The sequence below is a fragment of the Temnothorax nylanderi genome, unplaced genomic scaffold (assembly GCF_030848795.1).
Source record: "Temnothorax nylanderi isolate EJ_2023f unplaced genomic scaffold, tnyl_v1.0 TNYL_tig0057_pilon, whole genome shotgun sequence".
NCBI lineage: Eukaryota > Metazoa > Arthropoda > Insecta > Hymenoptera > Formicidae > Temnothorax > Temnothorax nylanderi.
The window spans coordinates 130,167-145,628 of record NW_027249119.1 but is presented as its reverse complement, the minus strand read 5'-3'; the positions used below and the strand labels follow the sequence as shown (position 1 = coordinate 145,628).

The window sequence follows — 15,462 nt, the reverse complement described above, 5'->3', positions numbered from 1 at the left end:
AATTGGCATCAAATTGCCGCTAAAATTAGTTGACAAAACCTAACACCAAATTGATGCCAAATATTGAGCAAATTTTGGTAACAAAACTTAAGAACAAATTGACGCCAAATACCAAGCGATGTTTAGGGCGTTTCATTCAGATGGCGCGACACGTGAGTCGCCACTTTCAACGCGCCCCCACCTCCTTTCTCGCTCTTGTTCAGTGTCATGGCCGCTGCGCTCTTGCTGCGTTTCTTCGGACGAGACGAGTACGTTTTCCTTCTTTCGTAACTGATTGAACTAAGCGGCACGTATTCTGGAGACCAACCGAGCGAGATTCGACTTCCCAAGGAGAGCTCACCGCCAGGAAAAGGAGAGCTTGAGGGAGGATTGAGGCGAGGAGTCCGGTCCAGCGAGCAGGGCCCTTCCGATATTCTCATTTGGGACGCCATATTGGAAGATCGACATTGATCGTGGTAGTACAAGGGGCTCTGCAAGGTTAATTCTCGTCTTAAGATCTGGAATTGCTCTCATTCTTGTGGCTCTGGTTTATATTCTAGCCCTAGAATTGATCTCGTAGACAAAAGCAGAGGCCCCCCTCTCTTTTCTTTTCTTTTTTTTCTTTTCTTTTCTTACTTTGATTTCAATCAGTAATCCAGACTCCTTAATTCCGCCCTGTAAGATCTGGTTAATTCTCGTCTTGAGATCTTGGAATTGCTCTCATTCTTGTGGGTCTGGTTTATATTCTAGCCCTAATATAATTTTAATATATGCATTACAATTTTACACTGTCAAATAATAAATAATATCGTTTTATAATAATAACAACAGTATAGATAATAGTAACAATTTTATTACTTGACTTATTTCATTCTATTTTTGACAACTCGTATATACATTAATTGTGGCTAAGGTCTATACTATGTCATAGTGTAGATCTTAGCTACATTTCTGGCAAGTCAGTCCAAAGTATGCGGCTTTGTTCTCTATCCTTTTTATCTGTAGCAATTTTATTTCTTTTTATTTTTTAATTATTTTTTATGTATTATCTCTTATGTATCAGGTTTCTGAAGAAGACTAAGTATATAAAGTCGAAACGTAAAACGTTAATTGTATTTAAAATTTGTTTAATTAAACGAGATTTTGTTTTTAAATTTAAATTGATGACCTTTTTATAACTCGAGAAAATCAGCCAGCCTTCCATCCTATAAGTTTATTTTGTACTGTTAGTTTAATTAATTTAGTTATATTTTTTTCCATTAACATTCCATTTGTTATAGTGATTGTGCAGTAGAAAATCTGAAAAAATAAATGTTTTTAAAGAGTAAAGATAGTATATATTTTGAAATCTATGTATTTTATGTAAACATAACATTTAAATTTATTTGCAGTTTATTTTAGAACATGCCAAAAAACACCGTTTCATAAGCTTTCTAAGAAAGTTAAAAGGCAGAAAGTGAATGTTGAAGTTGTAGAAGAACTCAATTCAACAGATTCTTTAATTGAATTCGATCAGTCGCATATTCAGCAAGCACATGCTTCCGTTAAAAGCCAAAGTTCCGTAATACCAGATTTTCTTCATAATCAAAAAGAATCTGAACTTTCTCATTATTCTTAACTTTTTCATCATTCTGAACTTCCTCACCATTCTGAATTTTTCTGATCATTTTGAGTACTCTGAACACTTTGATTTCGAAAATAACGATAATTATAGAGATATATTTAACATTAACAGACACACCGGCAACAATAACGAGGCTCATTCAGATGACAACGATGATAATTCTGAAAACTGCGAGAATAGTGATGAGAATAAAAAATATTCGAAATGTTTCGTGAAAACAAGAGTTATAAAGAAGAGTTATAAGAGTATAAAGAGTTATACTCTTATAGTCTTAAAGAAGAGTTATAAGAGTATAAAGAATATGTAATATTATGTAATAAAATGTTTCATTCTACTTGCCGTTTGAATCTGATTAAGGCAAAATTGTAATATTAGTTTGAAATAGAAACAATTTAAAACAATTTAAAATACAAGGGAAATGCTTTAGTTTTATAACTATCATATTCTTGCAATATTAAAAATTTTACATATTCTTTCTTTGATTAAAATATTTCTCAAAATAATCTTGGAACTGTTGATGAAATATCGTGTATTTTTTTATCTGTAAAAGTTTAAAGTTTTGTTTGAATAGTTTAAAAGTTTTGTTTGAACGGTTTAAAAGTTTTGTTTGAACAGTTTTTTTCTGCTGTATATTAATTTCTATTACATCAAACACTACAAAATTCACTTCGGTTGCTTGCACCTAAATGATGTATATTATTCTTTTGTTATTTCTTTCTGACAACAGTACTGCATTATTCCATCGTAATCGACGAACTATGCACATTGTGAACATTTGTTTATTTCAATTTTGCATTCTTGCAAATAATAAATCGTGTTTCAAGTTTGAACTAGTTGTTTAAATATGCACGGTAGTTATTATTGTATGATTAAAGAAAGGAAAGTTAGTAGTATTAGGCTTATAAGAATATTGTTTTAGATGCATTTTCATAGAAATTATACTCGTGTTTTCAGTAAGATTCTATAAATCCTCCTTATACCGGCCAATGCATTATCTGCGCACGGAGTATGTGTTCCAGGCATTATATAAGAATCTCGAGTGTTTACAAATATTGTATGTGCTGTTGACAAAGTTAAATGTTTGCATGTCAGTAAATTCACATTGTATAACATTTACTGTAATTAATATATAATTAATTATTTTATTGCCACCGTTAGATTTTATAAATGTCTTATAATGTTTTATAAATATAAAGATTTCTTTTAACATATGTATAAAATAATTTATTGTAAATCAATAAAAAATTATATGCTTTTTATAATTTAATGCTTTTAATTTTCCCTAAAAAAATATATTTTAGTATTTATTAATGGCTACGTAACAAGGCTTGCTGCAATTTGGCGTCAAGCTGTGTCATCAAGATTTGCTCTGTATTTGGTGCCAATTTGGCGTCAAGTTCTTTTGTCAAGGTTTGCTCGCAATTTGGCACAAATTTGCTGTCGAGCTTTTGTTGGCAAGCCTTGTTCACAATATGGCGCAAATTTGCCGTTGAACTTTTGCTGTCCTGTTTTGCTCGATATTTGGCGTCAATTTGGTGTCAAGTCATGTACACAAGCTTTGCTAGCAAAACACAAGCGTATTGCAGACACAGATCGCACCGAATTTGTCGACAAGTTTTGCGCGTATTTGGTGTCAAATTGGTTACAATTTGCTGACAAATTGTTTACTGGGTATATACCTATATATATATATATATATATATATATATAATACGGGCCTGAACGCGAATATAGATAAAATTATGTTCAATCGACGCGTTTTTGCACGAAATGAAAGAATCTGGCAGATAAACGCGGCGGTCTGCCTCGCGAAGCGAAATATTAATCGTTAAAGTTGACGACTATTCGGGTTAGAAAATCTGACATATCGACGAAATGCAGCGATACGAGCATGCGCTTTGGCCACTTGCGCATGCGCTGTGAAATTATTTAACATGTTATGTAAAGCGCGCCACTAACCTATATAGGTTAGTGACGCGCTTTAAACGGTTAAATACTTTTAAATCACAACTTCTATAAAGCAGGGCACACACACGTGTGTATACCCTGCTTTATAGAAGTTGTGATTTTCGTTAAAGCAGGGCACATACACGTGTGTGTGCCCTGATTATAGAAGTTATGATTTTCGTTAAAGCAGGGCACACCACGTGTGTATGCCCTGCTTTATAGAAGTTGTGATTTTCGTTAAAGCAGGGCACACACACGTGTGTATGCCCTGCTTTATAGAAGTTGTGATTTTCGTTAAAGCAGGGCACATACACGTGTGTGTGCCCTGCTTTATAGAAGTTGTGATTTTCGTTAAGCATGGTTTTTTTGCCATTAGTTGGATAAAATCAAACAACAACATGTTAAATAATGTTTGTCTTTGACAGCTACGAGTACGTAATAGGATACATTAGGTCTGTTCTTTGCAGCTTATCTGGCTGCACTAGTTCAGAGTTTATCTTTTTTACACCACATTGGAAGGAAAAGGATGAACTCTGAACTAGTGCAGCCAGTTCAGTTGTAAAGAACAGACCTATTGGCGCGCTTCATTTCTTTAAAATTACGTGATTGTGGCCACAGCGCATGCGCAAGTGGCCAAAGCGCATGCTCGTATCGCTGCTTTCGTCGATATGTCAGATTTTCTAACCCGAATAGTCGTCAACTTTAACGATTAATATCTCGCTTCGCGAGGCAGACCAGCTGTGTGAAGTTGGCCCCCCACTACTGAAAATCCAATAATAACTATTACCATTTGTTTGGTGGTCGTTTGGTGGTGTTTGGTAGTCCATTCCCGATGATTGGTAGTCAAAACTGTAACTAATAATGCGAAAAAAAGACATATGCGCGTGAAGTTAGCCCCCCCCCCCCCTCTTGTAAAACTCGGCTTTCCAGACTGCGTATATCGTTATAACTGTAAGCATTCGTTTGGTGGTCGCGTGCTGACGTTTGGTAGTCCATTCCCGATGATTGGTAGTCAAAACTGTAACTAATAATGCGAAAAAAAGACATATGCGCGTGAAGTTAGCCCCCCCCCCTCCCTCTTGTAAAACTCGGCTTTCCGGACTGCGTATATCATTATAAGGCCCGGTCTACAATGGATGTCGTAACTGTCGTAAGTCGTGAGTCGTAAGAAATTGACCAATCATTAGTTGATTATTCTCTTCAAATTCGATTGTGATTGGTCAATTTCTTACGACTAACGACTTACGACAGTTACGACACCCATTGTAGACCTGGCCTAAGCATTCGTTTGGTGGTCGTGTGCTGACGTTTGGTAGTCCATTCCCGTTGATTGTTAATCAAAACTGTAATCAATAATACGAAAAAAAGACATACGTGCGTGAAAATAGCCCCCTTTCTTGTAAAACTCGGCTTTCCAGACTGCGTATATCGTTATAATTGTAAGCATTCGTTTGGTGGTCGCGTGCTGACGTTTGGTAGTCTATTCCTATTTATTGTTAGCTAAAACTGTAATTAATAATACAAAAAAAGACATACGCGCGTAAAGTTAGACCCGCCTTTTTTTTATTTGGCTTTCCAGACTGCATATATTATCAAACCAAACAAGTAACATTTACTTTACCAATAAATAATTAACCTGCATATATTATTATAACTATAAGAATTCGTTTGATGCATTTAGTAATTAAAAATATAATTGTTAAAGAAGACAATAAAATATATATGTGTGTAACTATGCGTTTCATAGAAATATTCTTGTACGATTGCATGTTTAATTATAATCATTAATATTTATTTAACAAGCATTTTATGATGTTTGGTAGTTAATTTTCAATAATTAATAATTAATAATTAAATACATATGGATCAAATTGGTGTAATCCACTTCTAACATCAAAACATTTTTTCAATCTTTTTCTATAATAAATCGATACAATAAAATAATATAAAAAGTTTTTTTAATTTTTCTTGTAGTCATATTTCATAGTTATTTTTCGAAATGTCAAGTAATATATAATCTTTTAATTTTTAGAATTGTAGAGCGTAATTAAAATAACGACTAATTATGTTTTGTAATTTTTACGACTATGCACATTTAATAATTACAAAAAATATATAATCATAAAATACTCGTGAAATAAATATTAATGATTATAATTAAACATGCAATCGTACAAGAATATTTCTATAAAACGCATGGTTACACACATATATATTTTATTGTCTTCTTTAACAATTATATTTTTAATTACTAAATGCACCAAACGAATTCTTATAGTTATAATAATATATGCAGATTAATTATTTATTGGTAAAGTAAATGTTCGGTTTGATAATATATGCAGTCTGGAAAGCCAAATTTTATAAAAAGAGGGTCTAACTTCAGGCGCGTATGTCTTTTTTTTGTATTATTAATTACAGTTTTAGCTAACAATAAATGGGAATAAACTATCAAACGTCAGCACGCGACCACCAAACGAATGCTTACAATTATAACGATATACGCAGTCTGGAAAGCCGAGTTTTACAAGAGAGGGGGCTATTTTCACGCGCGTATGTCTTTTTTTTGTATTATCGATTACAGTTTTGATTAACAATCAACGGGAATGGACTACCAAACGTCAGCACGCGACCACCAAACGAATGCTTACAATTATAACGATATACGCAGTCTGGAAAGCCGAGTTTTACGAGAAGGGGGGCTAACTTCACGCGCATATGTCTTTTTTTCGCATTATATTAGTTACAGTTTTTACTACCAATCATCGGGAATGGACTACCAAACGTCAGCACGCGACCACCAAACGAATGCTTACAATTATAACGATATACGCAGTCTGGAAAGCCGAGTTTTACGAGAAGGGGGGCTAACTTCACGCGCATATGTCTTTTTTTCGCATTATTAGTTACAGTTTTGACCAATCATCGGGAATGGACTACCAAACACCACCAAACGACCACCAAACGAATGGTAATAGTTATTATTGGGTTTTCAGTAGTGGGGGGGGGGGGGCCAACTTCACACAGCTAGGCAGACCGCCGCGTTTATTTGCCAGATTCTTTCATTTCGTGCAAAAACGCGTCGATTGAACATAATTTTATCTATATTTGCGTTCAGGCCCGTATTCTAAATAAATACCATATATATATATACACTTTTCTAAACCAATTATTCACTGCTGGCAGAGATGAGATCTCATATCTCATAGCAGACGCATATATTATTCCGTATAATGTATGTTTGGTCTTTCAACCTTATACTACCACATCATTTCCTGGTTCTAGCATAGTGTATAAATAGTTATAAATTAACATTTATTCCAATATTATCTGCATTTTTATCAGCATAAAATATATAATGCAATGTATTTTACATGTAAAATACATAACCTAACCTGTCAGCTTTCTCGACGTGCGAAGAAAAATGTGTTTATAGATCATCTGGATTGACCTTTAAATTATCCTGTCGGGCGGGCGTTCCGAAAATTATTGTACAATTTCTCCTGGCGTCCCAAACTTCATCGAAAGGAGGCCCTTTAATTTCTCCGTGTTCCGAAACTTCAGAAAAAGGCGTTTCCGGCTCCTGACGCGTTGCGTTCCAAAACCCATTGAAAAAAAGCTACAATGGTGAACGGTGAAGTAGGCGTATTGTGAGATAATTCGCGAGTGGTAGCGTGAAAAACACGTTTTATTACATCTTTTTTTTATATTTACAATCTAAAATCTGTAATCAAACGTCACGCTGATTGTTTTGTCATCTTCTGCGAGCCACAATTCACCGAAAATGGGAACGCATTCGAACGCAACGAGCGACATCCCAATGAGTTAGGTTAAAAATCGCGTTAGCTATTCGCGTGAATATGTCCACGGATATGTCAGATATGGATATCGATAATCAGAGTGAAGACGGAGAAATTAAGAAGAGTCCATCGAAGGATATGGCTGATTACAGGTATTGTTTATCGCTATATCGTCTTTCTCTTAATTATCGTCGCAATTTGATTAAGATTAGGTCTAAAAGACGGGACGGGCTACGAGCCAAGAACGATCACTGGATTACGCCTACAACGCGTACTTTTGATCCCCGCGTTAATCCGTTGCTCCTCGTCCGAGCTACGTGAGAGTCGTCTAGGTTAGCCTAAAATGACATTTGAAAGCGCATGTGCGCGCTTGCGCGACAAATTTTTGTCTTTTTGCATTTGGGGTTTGTTGGTACTGCTTGATAGCACCGCAGTTGACCGCAGTGGCGGTGTTCGATACGCTCGCGAATGGCGGACTTTGCGTCCAAAGGTTTTTTCCATTGATCTCTTTAACACCAATTGGCAATTTGACACTCAGCATTCGGCAAGTCAGTCCGTCCCTTTTTGCGAATAAGTGAAAACATATCGCACGAAGCATAATGACGAGCGATGCTGCCCAGAATTTTTAGGTATTCAAAATCTCCGCGAGACAACGCACGTTTGTACGCAGCACTTCGATTCCTCGAGTTATTTTCCTTTTTATTTATTCCTAAGTACATAGGAATATCATCCTTACTCCGGTCCCGTCAATGGCACATGTATTTGTTTTATTCGTTAAAAAATTTATAACGTTAATTGGCGCATCACTTCTTAATTTTTATTCTGAATGTATTCATAAATATTCGTAAACTACTGAAACGAAAAGTGATAATATTATTGATGGTACAAATATTTATGAGTTTATATCTCAAACATTCGCTTCACGAATCTCACGAAAGAATAAGTAATGTCATTGATTCAACCTAATTACCTATTCCAGCTTTTCAGAGGAAGAGGGTGGCGACACGGCCGACTCCTTAGATATCAAACCACCGCAGGCAGTTGTACGCCATCATAAGTCTAGCTCGTCCCATCGAAGGGAGAAGCACAGCGACAGGAGAAATCGTAGGGATGAGAAAGAGCGGAAGTCGCGTCAGCACGAACGCGAAGACAGACATAGGGACAAGCACAGGCATCGTAGACATGTGGAAGAACCTCTGGAAAGACCCGAGCGTTTGGAAAGCTCCAAGAGGAATCGCGAGAGAATGGAGCGACTAGACAGGATGGAGAGCCATTCCAGAGACAGAGAATCTTCCAGGCACGATCGCAAGGAAAGAAGTACAGGAGACCGCGTCCTAGAAGATTTGAGGGAAAGGTATATTGTATTTCGTACCTTGGAATTTTTCGCTGTCTGTCTATCTGACAAAATATAGAAATATTAATATTATTTGTATTTATCGTTTCTTTTAAAAATCTAATTACATGAAAATATTTATGTTCTAGATTGTTGGACAAGAGAAGGGAGAGACGGGAGGATCCGCGTGATACTCGTAATTATAAAATCGAGTCGTCTCGACACGAGGTGCGATTGGAGGATCTGCGAGAGATACGCGAGTCGCGCGATCGGCGAGAAGTACGGATGGACGACCTGCGGGAACGTCGTGAAATGCGTACCGTGGACGACGGTAGAGAACGTCGCGAGATTCGCATGGAGGATCAGAGGCACGTACGCGTGATCATGGACGACCAGTTCTCGGAGAGCGAGCTGATGGAACGATCCGAGAAACGTCGCAAGAGATCTCACAAGCACGATAGAGCTCGCGAGAGAGACCAAGAGAAGATGGAGCGCGAGAAGGAGCACAGGGACAAACAGCTGCGGGAAGCGATGGAGATCGTAACCGATGATATTAACGAGATGGATGTGCAAAATGACATCTCTATGCAGATTAAAGATCCAAAGGAGATGACGGAACAGGAACTTAGGAAAGAAAGGCTGTTGGAAGCCGACAGAGAAATGGCCAGGCGCAAAGAGGTATCTAGAATGGAGTTGGAAGCGAGAAGAATGAAGAGAGGCGAGAAACGGCCTATGAGTCCGGATAACAATCCGGATCCTTCGATTGTAGAGCTGTCGGATGAAAGCGTCAGTCCTGCTCGTTCCGAGGGCGCGCGATCGAAATCAGCCGAGTCTAGACACTCGTCCGAGGGTGAGAGAAGTCCGCACGAGAGGTCCTCGGAGCGACATTCGTCCGACTCTTCGGAATCGAGCAGCGACGACGACGATGAATCTAACGAATCGAATAAAGGTTCTGGGGGCGATTCCAATGATGGCTCAGAATACAACAATCCAAGTCCATTGTCCGTCGATCGATTAGCCAAATCCGATCATTCGGATGGAGACTCTCCGGGACATGTCGAGTCCAACAATGCTCCGAAAAACATAGAAGAGGAGGAAAAGAAAGAGAAGGAACCAGAGTTACCGCCATATCTACCGGCTATTCAAGGTACAGCGAGAAATGCTATACAAATAAATGTAAAAGAAGTTTAAAAATAAAATTGAAGGAATAAAAGCATCCCAAATACACGAGTTAGTCACAGGTTACTCTCAGGTTAGTCTCAGGCTTAAATTTTTATCGTAAATAATCTTCAACTTGATTAATTCAAATTTGCTTTTATTCCTTCAAACTGTTTTTTTTTTATTTTTGCCTTTATTTTATCATTAATTTTTAGACGCTCTATGATTCATTATTTTTTGTTTATATTTACATATATTGTAAATTTTCTGCTCTTTAGGTTGTAGAAGCGTCGAAGAATTTCAATGTCTAAATCGAATCGAAGAAGGTACATATGGAGTCGTGTACAGAGCACGCGACAAACGCACAGATGAGATAGTCGCGTTGAAACGACTGAAAATGGAAAAGGAGAAGGAAGGGTTTCCGATTACGAGTCTGAGAGAGATCAATACATTATTGAAAGCGCAGCATCCCAATATTGTTACCGTGCGTGAGATAGTCGTTGGCAGCAACATGGATAAGATATTTATTGTCATGGATTACGTAGAGCACGATCTGAAATCCCTAATAGAAACCATGAAACAGAAGAAACAAGTTTTTATACCCGGTGAGTGTATTGTATTACACAAGGTAGAAAACTGATCGAAGAGTTGGGCGTAATAGTGTAATAACAGCACAAGTCAAAAAATAAAAAAACAATTTTGATACAATTTAAAAATAACAATTATATACAAGTAATCTAAGATGTCATTAAGGATTAAATATAAAATAATTGTATTGTTTTATGGATCACATATATTGAACTTTACGCTGCTGTTGCACCCAATTTCTAAATTTATAACAGAATATGCGAATGTAAGAAAAAATTGGTATTTCCTTCTATTGTAGGAGAAGTTAAATGTCTTATGCAACAATTGTTACGCGCGGTCGCGCATCTACACGATAATTGGATATTGCATCGCGATCTAAAGACGTCCAATTTGCTGTTAAGTCACAGGGGCATTTTGAAAGTCGGCGATTTTGGCTTAGCTCGTGAATATGGCTCTCCCTTGAGGCAATACACGCCTATCGTCGTAACGCTTTGGTATAGAGCTCCTGAATTATTGCTGTGTGACAAAGAATATGCAGGAATATATAGTACACCTATAGATATGTGGTCCGTAGGGTAAGTGTGATTTTTTCAGTATCATTTAATATAATTGTTTCTATATCAATGGAATCTAGCTCGTATGCTTAAAACAATAATAAATTATACTGGGCTAAAAACAAGCAACGCATAGATGTCACAAATAGTTTAATCTCTCAATATATAATAGCGTAGATAAGGATATATCTACGCTATTATGTATTGAGAGATTAACCCGTAGTGGACACACTGGGTCCAGTGGACCCCAGGCTAACTTTGCGTCTACGTACTTTCGAAGAGACAGTTTTTTCACTTTATTTTACACGTTCAAAACTGACCTATTTGATTTTACAAGTTTCATGAAAATTGACAATTTCAAACTGTGCTGTTTTTTCTCGCGTTTTTTCAACATAAAAAAATTTTAAAAAGGAGAAAAGAATTATTGGATTATAAAGAGGAAGTCTTAAACTAAATTCCAGTTCAAGGTTTAAGTCGATACATCAAAAAGAACGCAAATGGCAACTGTTTTTCTGCGTGGGGTCCATTGGACCCAGTGTGACCACTACGTTATTTTTAGGAGGTGTGACCCCTACGGGTTAAACTATTTTTAATTTGTGACATCCATGCGTTGCTCGTTTTTGGCCTAGTATCATTTATTATTATGATTGTTTTTAATCGGCGATATTAACTTGACTATGGCTGACTTGATTATGGATTATAGTATTAAATATAAATATAATTTTAGCATGTATGTATATATAAATATAGACTATATATGATATTTATGATTCTTTCTTAGGTGCATTTTCGCTGAGCTTTTAAGAATGGAACCATTGTTCCCAGGAAAGTCGGATATAGATCAATTGAATAAAATATTTAAGGAGCTGGGTACACCGAGTGAAAGAATCTGGCCAGGATATGCTAAATTACCCATAGTACAAAAGATTCCGTTCGCGCATTACCCTGTAAATAATCTCAGACAAAGATTTAGTTTATCGTTATCCGATTTAGGTATCGAGTTGCTGAACAAGTAAGTTATTCCACATAGAGAGCGATATATGCAAGCGTCTAATATTTAAATAAGTTTTATTACAAGCGTAATTGTTCCGTTTTCAGATTTCTAACGTATGATCCTCGCCAACGTATAACCGCCGAAGACGCCAGTAATCATGGCTATTTTACTGAAGCGCCTTTGCCAATCGACCCACAAATGTTTCCCACGTGGCCCGCCAAGTCGGAGCAAGGAATTAGAATTACGAACGCGTCCCCGAAACCACCGAGCGGCGGCAGAGAATATAAGCAATTGGGCGACGGTGACGACGCCGATTTGAGCAACTCCGGTTTCCACATGGGCATGATGGAGGGTGGCAGGGCGCCGCCGGTTGGCGGTGGCTTTCACTTGAAATTCTAGTTGAAAAAATTTTATACTCTGAATTATAACAAAGAATTTTTATCCGAATAGATTTATACAAAATATACTACGTTTCTTTATATATGTATGTATGAAGAAATATATAATCCGCATTATATGTACGTATTCTACTTCTGTTATAAAAGAAAAAAAGAACAGGAAGAATATTCATATATATAATTGAATTACAGTGTCTCGTTTTTATAAAATGAAGATGTTTGCGATTGCTCTTGTCGCATATGATTTAATAGTATAAAATAATATATCTACCTATTTATGTATCAATTTCTGGAATGGGTTACAATTTAAATCCTTCAAATCCTCTTATCTCCTTTTGAAATTAATCGACCTCTTATAAAATGAAGGTCGAGGTATTAAACCTAAGATCTGCCAACTTTGAGTTGCCTTTCAACTCCGTTGGAATAATACGATAGAATAATACTATCCTAGTATGGAATAATAGAAATATCTGTTATAAAAATCAAAACAACATTTACGTGATTAATGTTCGTAATTTATATTAGTCCGCACTTTACAATCATGAATTATAAAGAGAACGTGAGAGCAAAAAAAATAGTACAAGGAATTATGTAATAGAAAGATGCAATAAAATAGAAAGAAATATATGTATATGAGTTTCTACATTTATTAGTATCGATTTATTTTGTACACGGGGTCCATGTTTCTGGCAACAGCGCTGACATTTTTCATTTGATTTTCCAAATGCTCTGTTCTAATATATATTTGACGGATAAACTATGAGGTGTATATTCTTGTATATGTAATATGTATCTTTGAATATCTTGTACAACCAAGCGATGTCACTTTCATTTCCCCGCATTGTGCATATTTTTTGGTAGGCCCAACAGCGAGTTTATAAGCTCGGAGTTACGCTTCGGATGAGAGGGACGTGGAGCCACCAGTATCAATCTGGCCAGCTGCAATTCGCTATCCTATGAAAGAAACAAATAATAAAAATAATAAAATAAGAAATGTGTACAACATTTCTTATGTACATAAATATTTGCCTAATGAATCTATTTAATAGTATTATGTTACAACATCGCTATTTCCTTTTCCAAACTGTGTCGACCGCTTAAGTAGAATTCCGAGTCCGAATTGACGTGTAAATTAATCCTCGTATCTCATCTTGCCGAAGCGCTCGATATAATTTCGAAATATGATAAATGCGACGTTATTAGCAAAGTTTTACGCGTCTCTTAATTGCCACTTGGATTGATGGGTATATACACTTACCAATCCTCTACCGTACGGAAGATTCAACCCGAGAATATTCCTGTCGACATCCTCGAGCTCGCTGAACTCCTCTCCGCAAACGACGCCGACGATAACGGCAATAACGACTGCGAGCTTCGCGTAATTAGCCATTGACGGATGCTGCTCCGTTCTTGAGACAAGATAAGAAAAGGTAAACACGTGTAGAAAAAGACTTGTCAATTATTAAATTACATATTGAATATAATAATTGAATATTAATTTAATAAAACTTAATATTAATTCAATTTGATAAAATAAATATTAATATTAATTTAAAAAAAATTGTATTATACGAAAATTTTATTTAAATTAAGTAATTTGAATAAACGTGATAATTACTCGCAATAGTCGTAAGTCGCCAATTTGCAGCAGACTGCGAAGTAGCAGCGGACGCCGTTCAATGCAGTTCAATGTACCGCACGAATACGACGTGGATCCGAAAGCGCTGTTTCTTTTATACCGAGCATCTACTATCGTCGCGAGATCTGTTCCTGACAGACAGATCGTAAGGGCGTAGGCCGACTCTGCGAACGACAGGTGTCCTCCTCCGACGAAATCATCGTGGAAATTATGTTTCGTCTCCTTTATTAAGTTATGTAAAAGAAATCTTATCGAAGCGTGCAATCCTGCGTTTGATTACTCGCGGCTGATCGGTATACGTAATAAAATTGCGTCTCGATAAAGCTCACGGATCAATAAAATATATCCGAGAGAAGGATTGAAATTGGAAATGGAAATGCGATCCTGAGGGGAGGAATTTAAATCGGAGTCGAAAACATAATAGAAGCTCGATCGGCGCCGATCCCGCCGAATTCCTGTCGGGTGCCGGAACTCCTCTCACTCCTGAAAAACATTTTATTATTGACCTTTTCATATAATGTCGCGGAATTCGCGCGACGTCCTTTTAAAGACTACACGATGCGGAGGATCCGCGAATTACGTCTTTCATTCTCATTTTAATATTAATTGCAGAGCGACATTTTTGCATCGAGAGCGAGAGCCGCCGAAAGACGCCCCGTCGCCCTCGCCGACAGTCGGGAGTACGGTCTTTTAATCTTCTCCGCAGAAACTTCTTCTCTTATCAAGGCCCGCGATCTCGCGGCGCGCGTGCCCGAAGCGCCCGTCGGCGACAAGAGCTATCATTATAGGAAGAGCCCACGACGAGCATTACGAGCACTCGTCTCGTTGCGGTCGCTCGCGAATGCGAGTCTCGTCAGGGTCAGTGTCGTATTTAATCTCGGGGAACGCTTATCCGCACGAGGAAACCCGACCTCGCGAAGGCTGGCAGCGGCGGCGGCGACGGCTCCCGTCCTTTCGATATACTCGAGAAGATATAAATCAGCCGGCTCGCCCGCATTACTCATTCGCCGAACGATACGTCGCGTGCACGACGAATGGTGAATCGCGACATTGTCATTCTTCGGGGAAGATGGGGAGGAGACAAAAGGAGAGATAAATGGCATAATTATCTCGGGACAAACGCTCGTCGGGCGTACACAATGGGAGTACGGCGCGAGAAGTGATACCGAGCGCTCCTCCGGAGCAACGCGTCGCATAAATACCTGACCTGAGCATCATAAATGCCTTAGTATTCATTATAGATAACTACTTGGCCAATCTCATGTGGAAAATGGATCGCAATGAACGACTGACGATATTTTCACTGACGATCTTGCAGATCTTATCTCAAGCAAAATATTAATTACATGGTCTATCAAACGCAGTCTCATTATTTCGCCTATTTCTTTGCTACAAAAATAGTACAAATTAATAGTAACATTAATAGCAATAGCATAATAATTAATAGT

The 15,462-nt window shown here is 37.4% G+C and overlaps 2 protein-coding genes and 2 long non-coding RNA genes across 6 annotated transcripts; 2 read left to right on the top strand and 2 right to left on the bottom strand.

Annotated features, from left to right (window-relative positions):
- Positions 1-812: 812 nt before the first annotated feature.
- Positions 813-1,271, bottom strand: LOC139773078 (uncharacterized). The gene is made up of 2 exons (XR_011718256.1): positions 1,148-1,271; positions 813-978 (listed from the first exon to the last, which is right to left on the bottom strand). It is a non-coding gene; the product is annotated as an uncharacterized lncRNA (long non-coding RNA).
- Positions 1,272-1,398: 127 nt separating this feature from the next.
- On the top strand, positions 1,399-2,865 carry LOC139773077 (uncharacterized). Its single transcript, XR_011718255.1, has 2 exons — positions 1,399-1,535; positions 1,715-2,865. It is a non-coding gene; the product is annotated as an uncharacterized lncRNA (long non-coding RNA).
- Positions 2,866-7,156: 4,291 nt separating this feature from the next.
- Positions 7,157-13,006, top strand: Pitslre (cyclin dependent kinase 11B pitslre). Of its 3 annotated transcripts, none has more exons than XM_071707299.1 (7): positions 7,157-7,502; positions 8,330-8,704; positions 8,833-9,830; positions 10,120-10,446; positions 10,728-11,004; positions 11,765-11,995; positions 12,082-13,006. In XM_071707299.1, exons 1-7 carry the CDS (start codon positions 7,411-7,413, stop codon positions 12,374-12,376), a joined length of 2,595 nt encoding a protein of 864 aa, XP_071563400.1. In that variant the 5' UTR covers positions 7,157-7,410; the 3' UTR covers positions 12,377-13,006. The 3 variants fall into 3 exon arrangements, with proteins under 3 accessions (XP_071563400.1, XP_071563402.1, XP_071563401.1); XM_071707301.1 differs by lacking the exon at positions 7,157-7,502 and adding an exon at positions 7,841-7,979; XM_071707300.1 differs by lacking the exon at positions 7,157-7,502 and adding an exon at positions 7,850-8,012.
- On the bottom strand, positions 12,999-14,102 carry Pdf (Pigment-dispersing factor). Its single transcript, XM_071707302.1, has 3 exons — positions 13,994-14,102; positions 13,634-13,784; positions 12,999-13,329 (listed from the first exon to the last, which is right to left on the bottom strand). The coding sequence occupies exons 2-3, from the start codon at positions 13,763-13,765 to the stop codon at positions 13,204-13,206; spliced, it is 258 nt and encodes an 85-aa protein (XP_071563403.1). The 5' UTR covers positions 13,766-13,784; positions 13,994-14,102; the 3' UTR covers positions 12,999-13,203.
- Between the last annotated feature and the right edge of the window lie 1,360 nt (positions 14,103-15,462).

Bases quoted from the DNA above. Each gene is read 5' to 3' on its own strand.
- Pitslre (XM_071707299.1), top strand. From the start codon at position 7,411: ATGTCCACGGATATGTCAGATATGGATATCGATAATCAGAGTGAAGAC. The intron at 11,005-11,764 runs GTAAGTGTGATT...ATTCTTTCTTAG, and splicing joins ATAGATATGTGGTCCGTAGG to GTGCATTTTCGCTGAGCTTT. The intron at 11,996-12,081 runs GTAAGTTATTCC...TTCCGTTTTCAG, and splicing joins GGTATCGAGTTGCTGAACAA to ATTTCTAACGTATGATCCTC.
- Pdf (XM_071707302.1), bottom strand. From the start codon at position 13,765: ATGGCTAATTACGCGAAGCTCGCAGTCGTTATTGCCGTTATCGTCGGC. The intron at 13,330-13,633 runs GTAAGTGTATAT...TTTCTTTCATAG, and splicing joins TTCCGTACGGTAGAGGATTG to GATAGCGAATTGCAGCTGGC.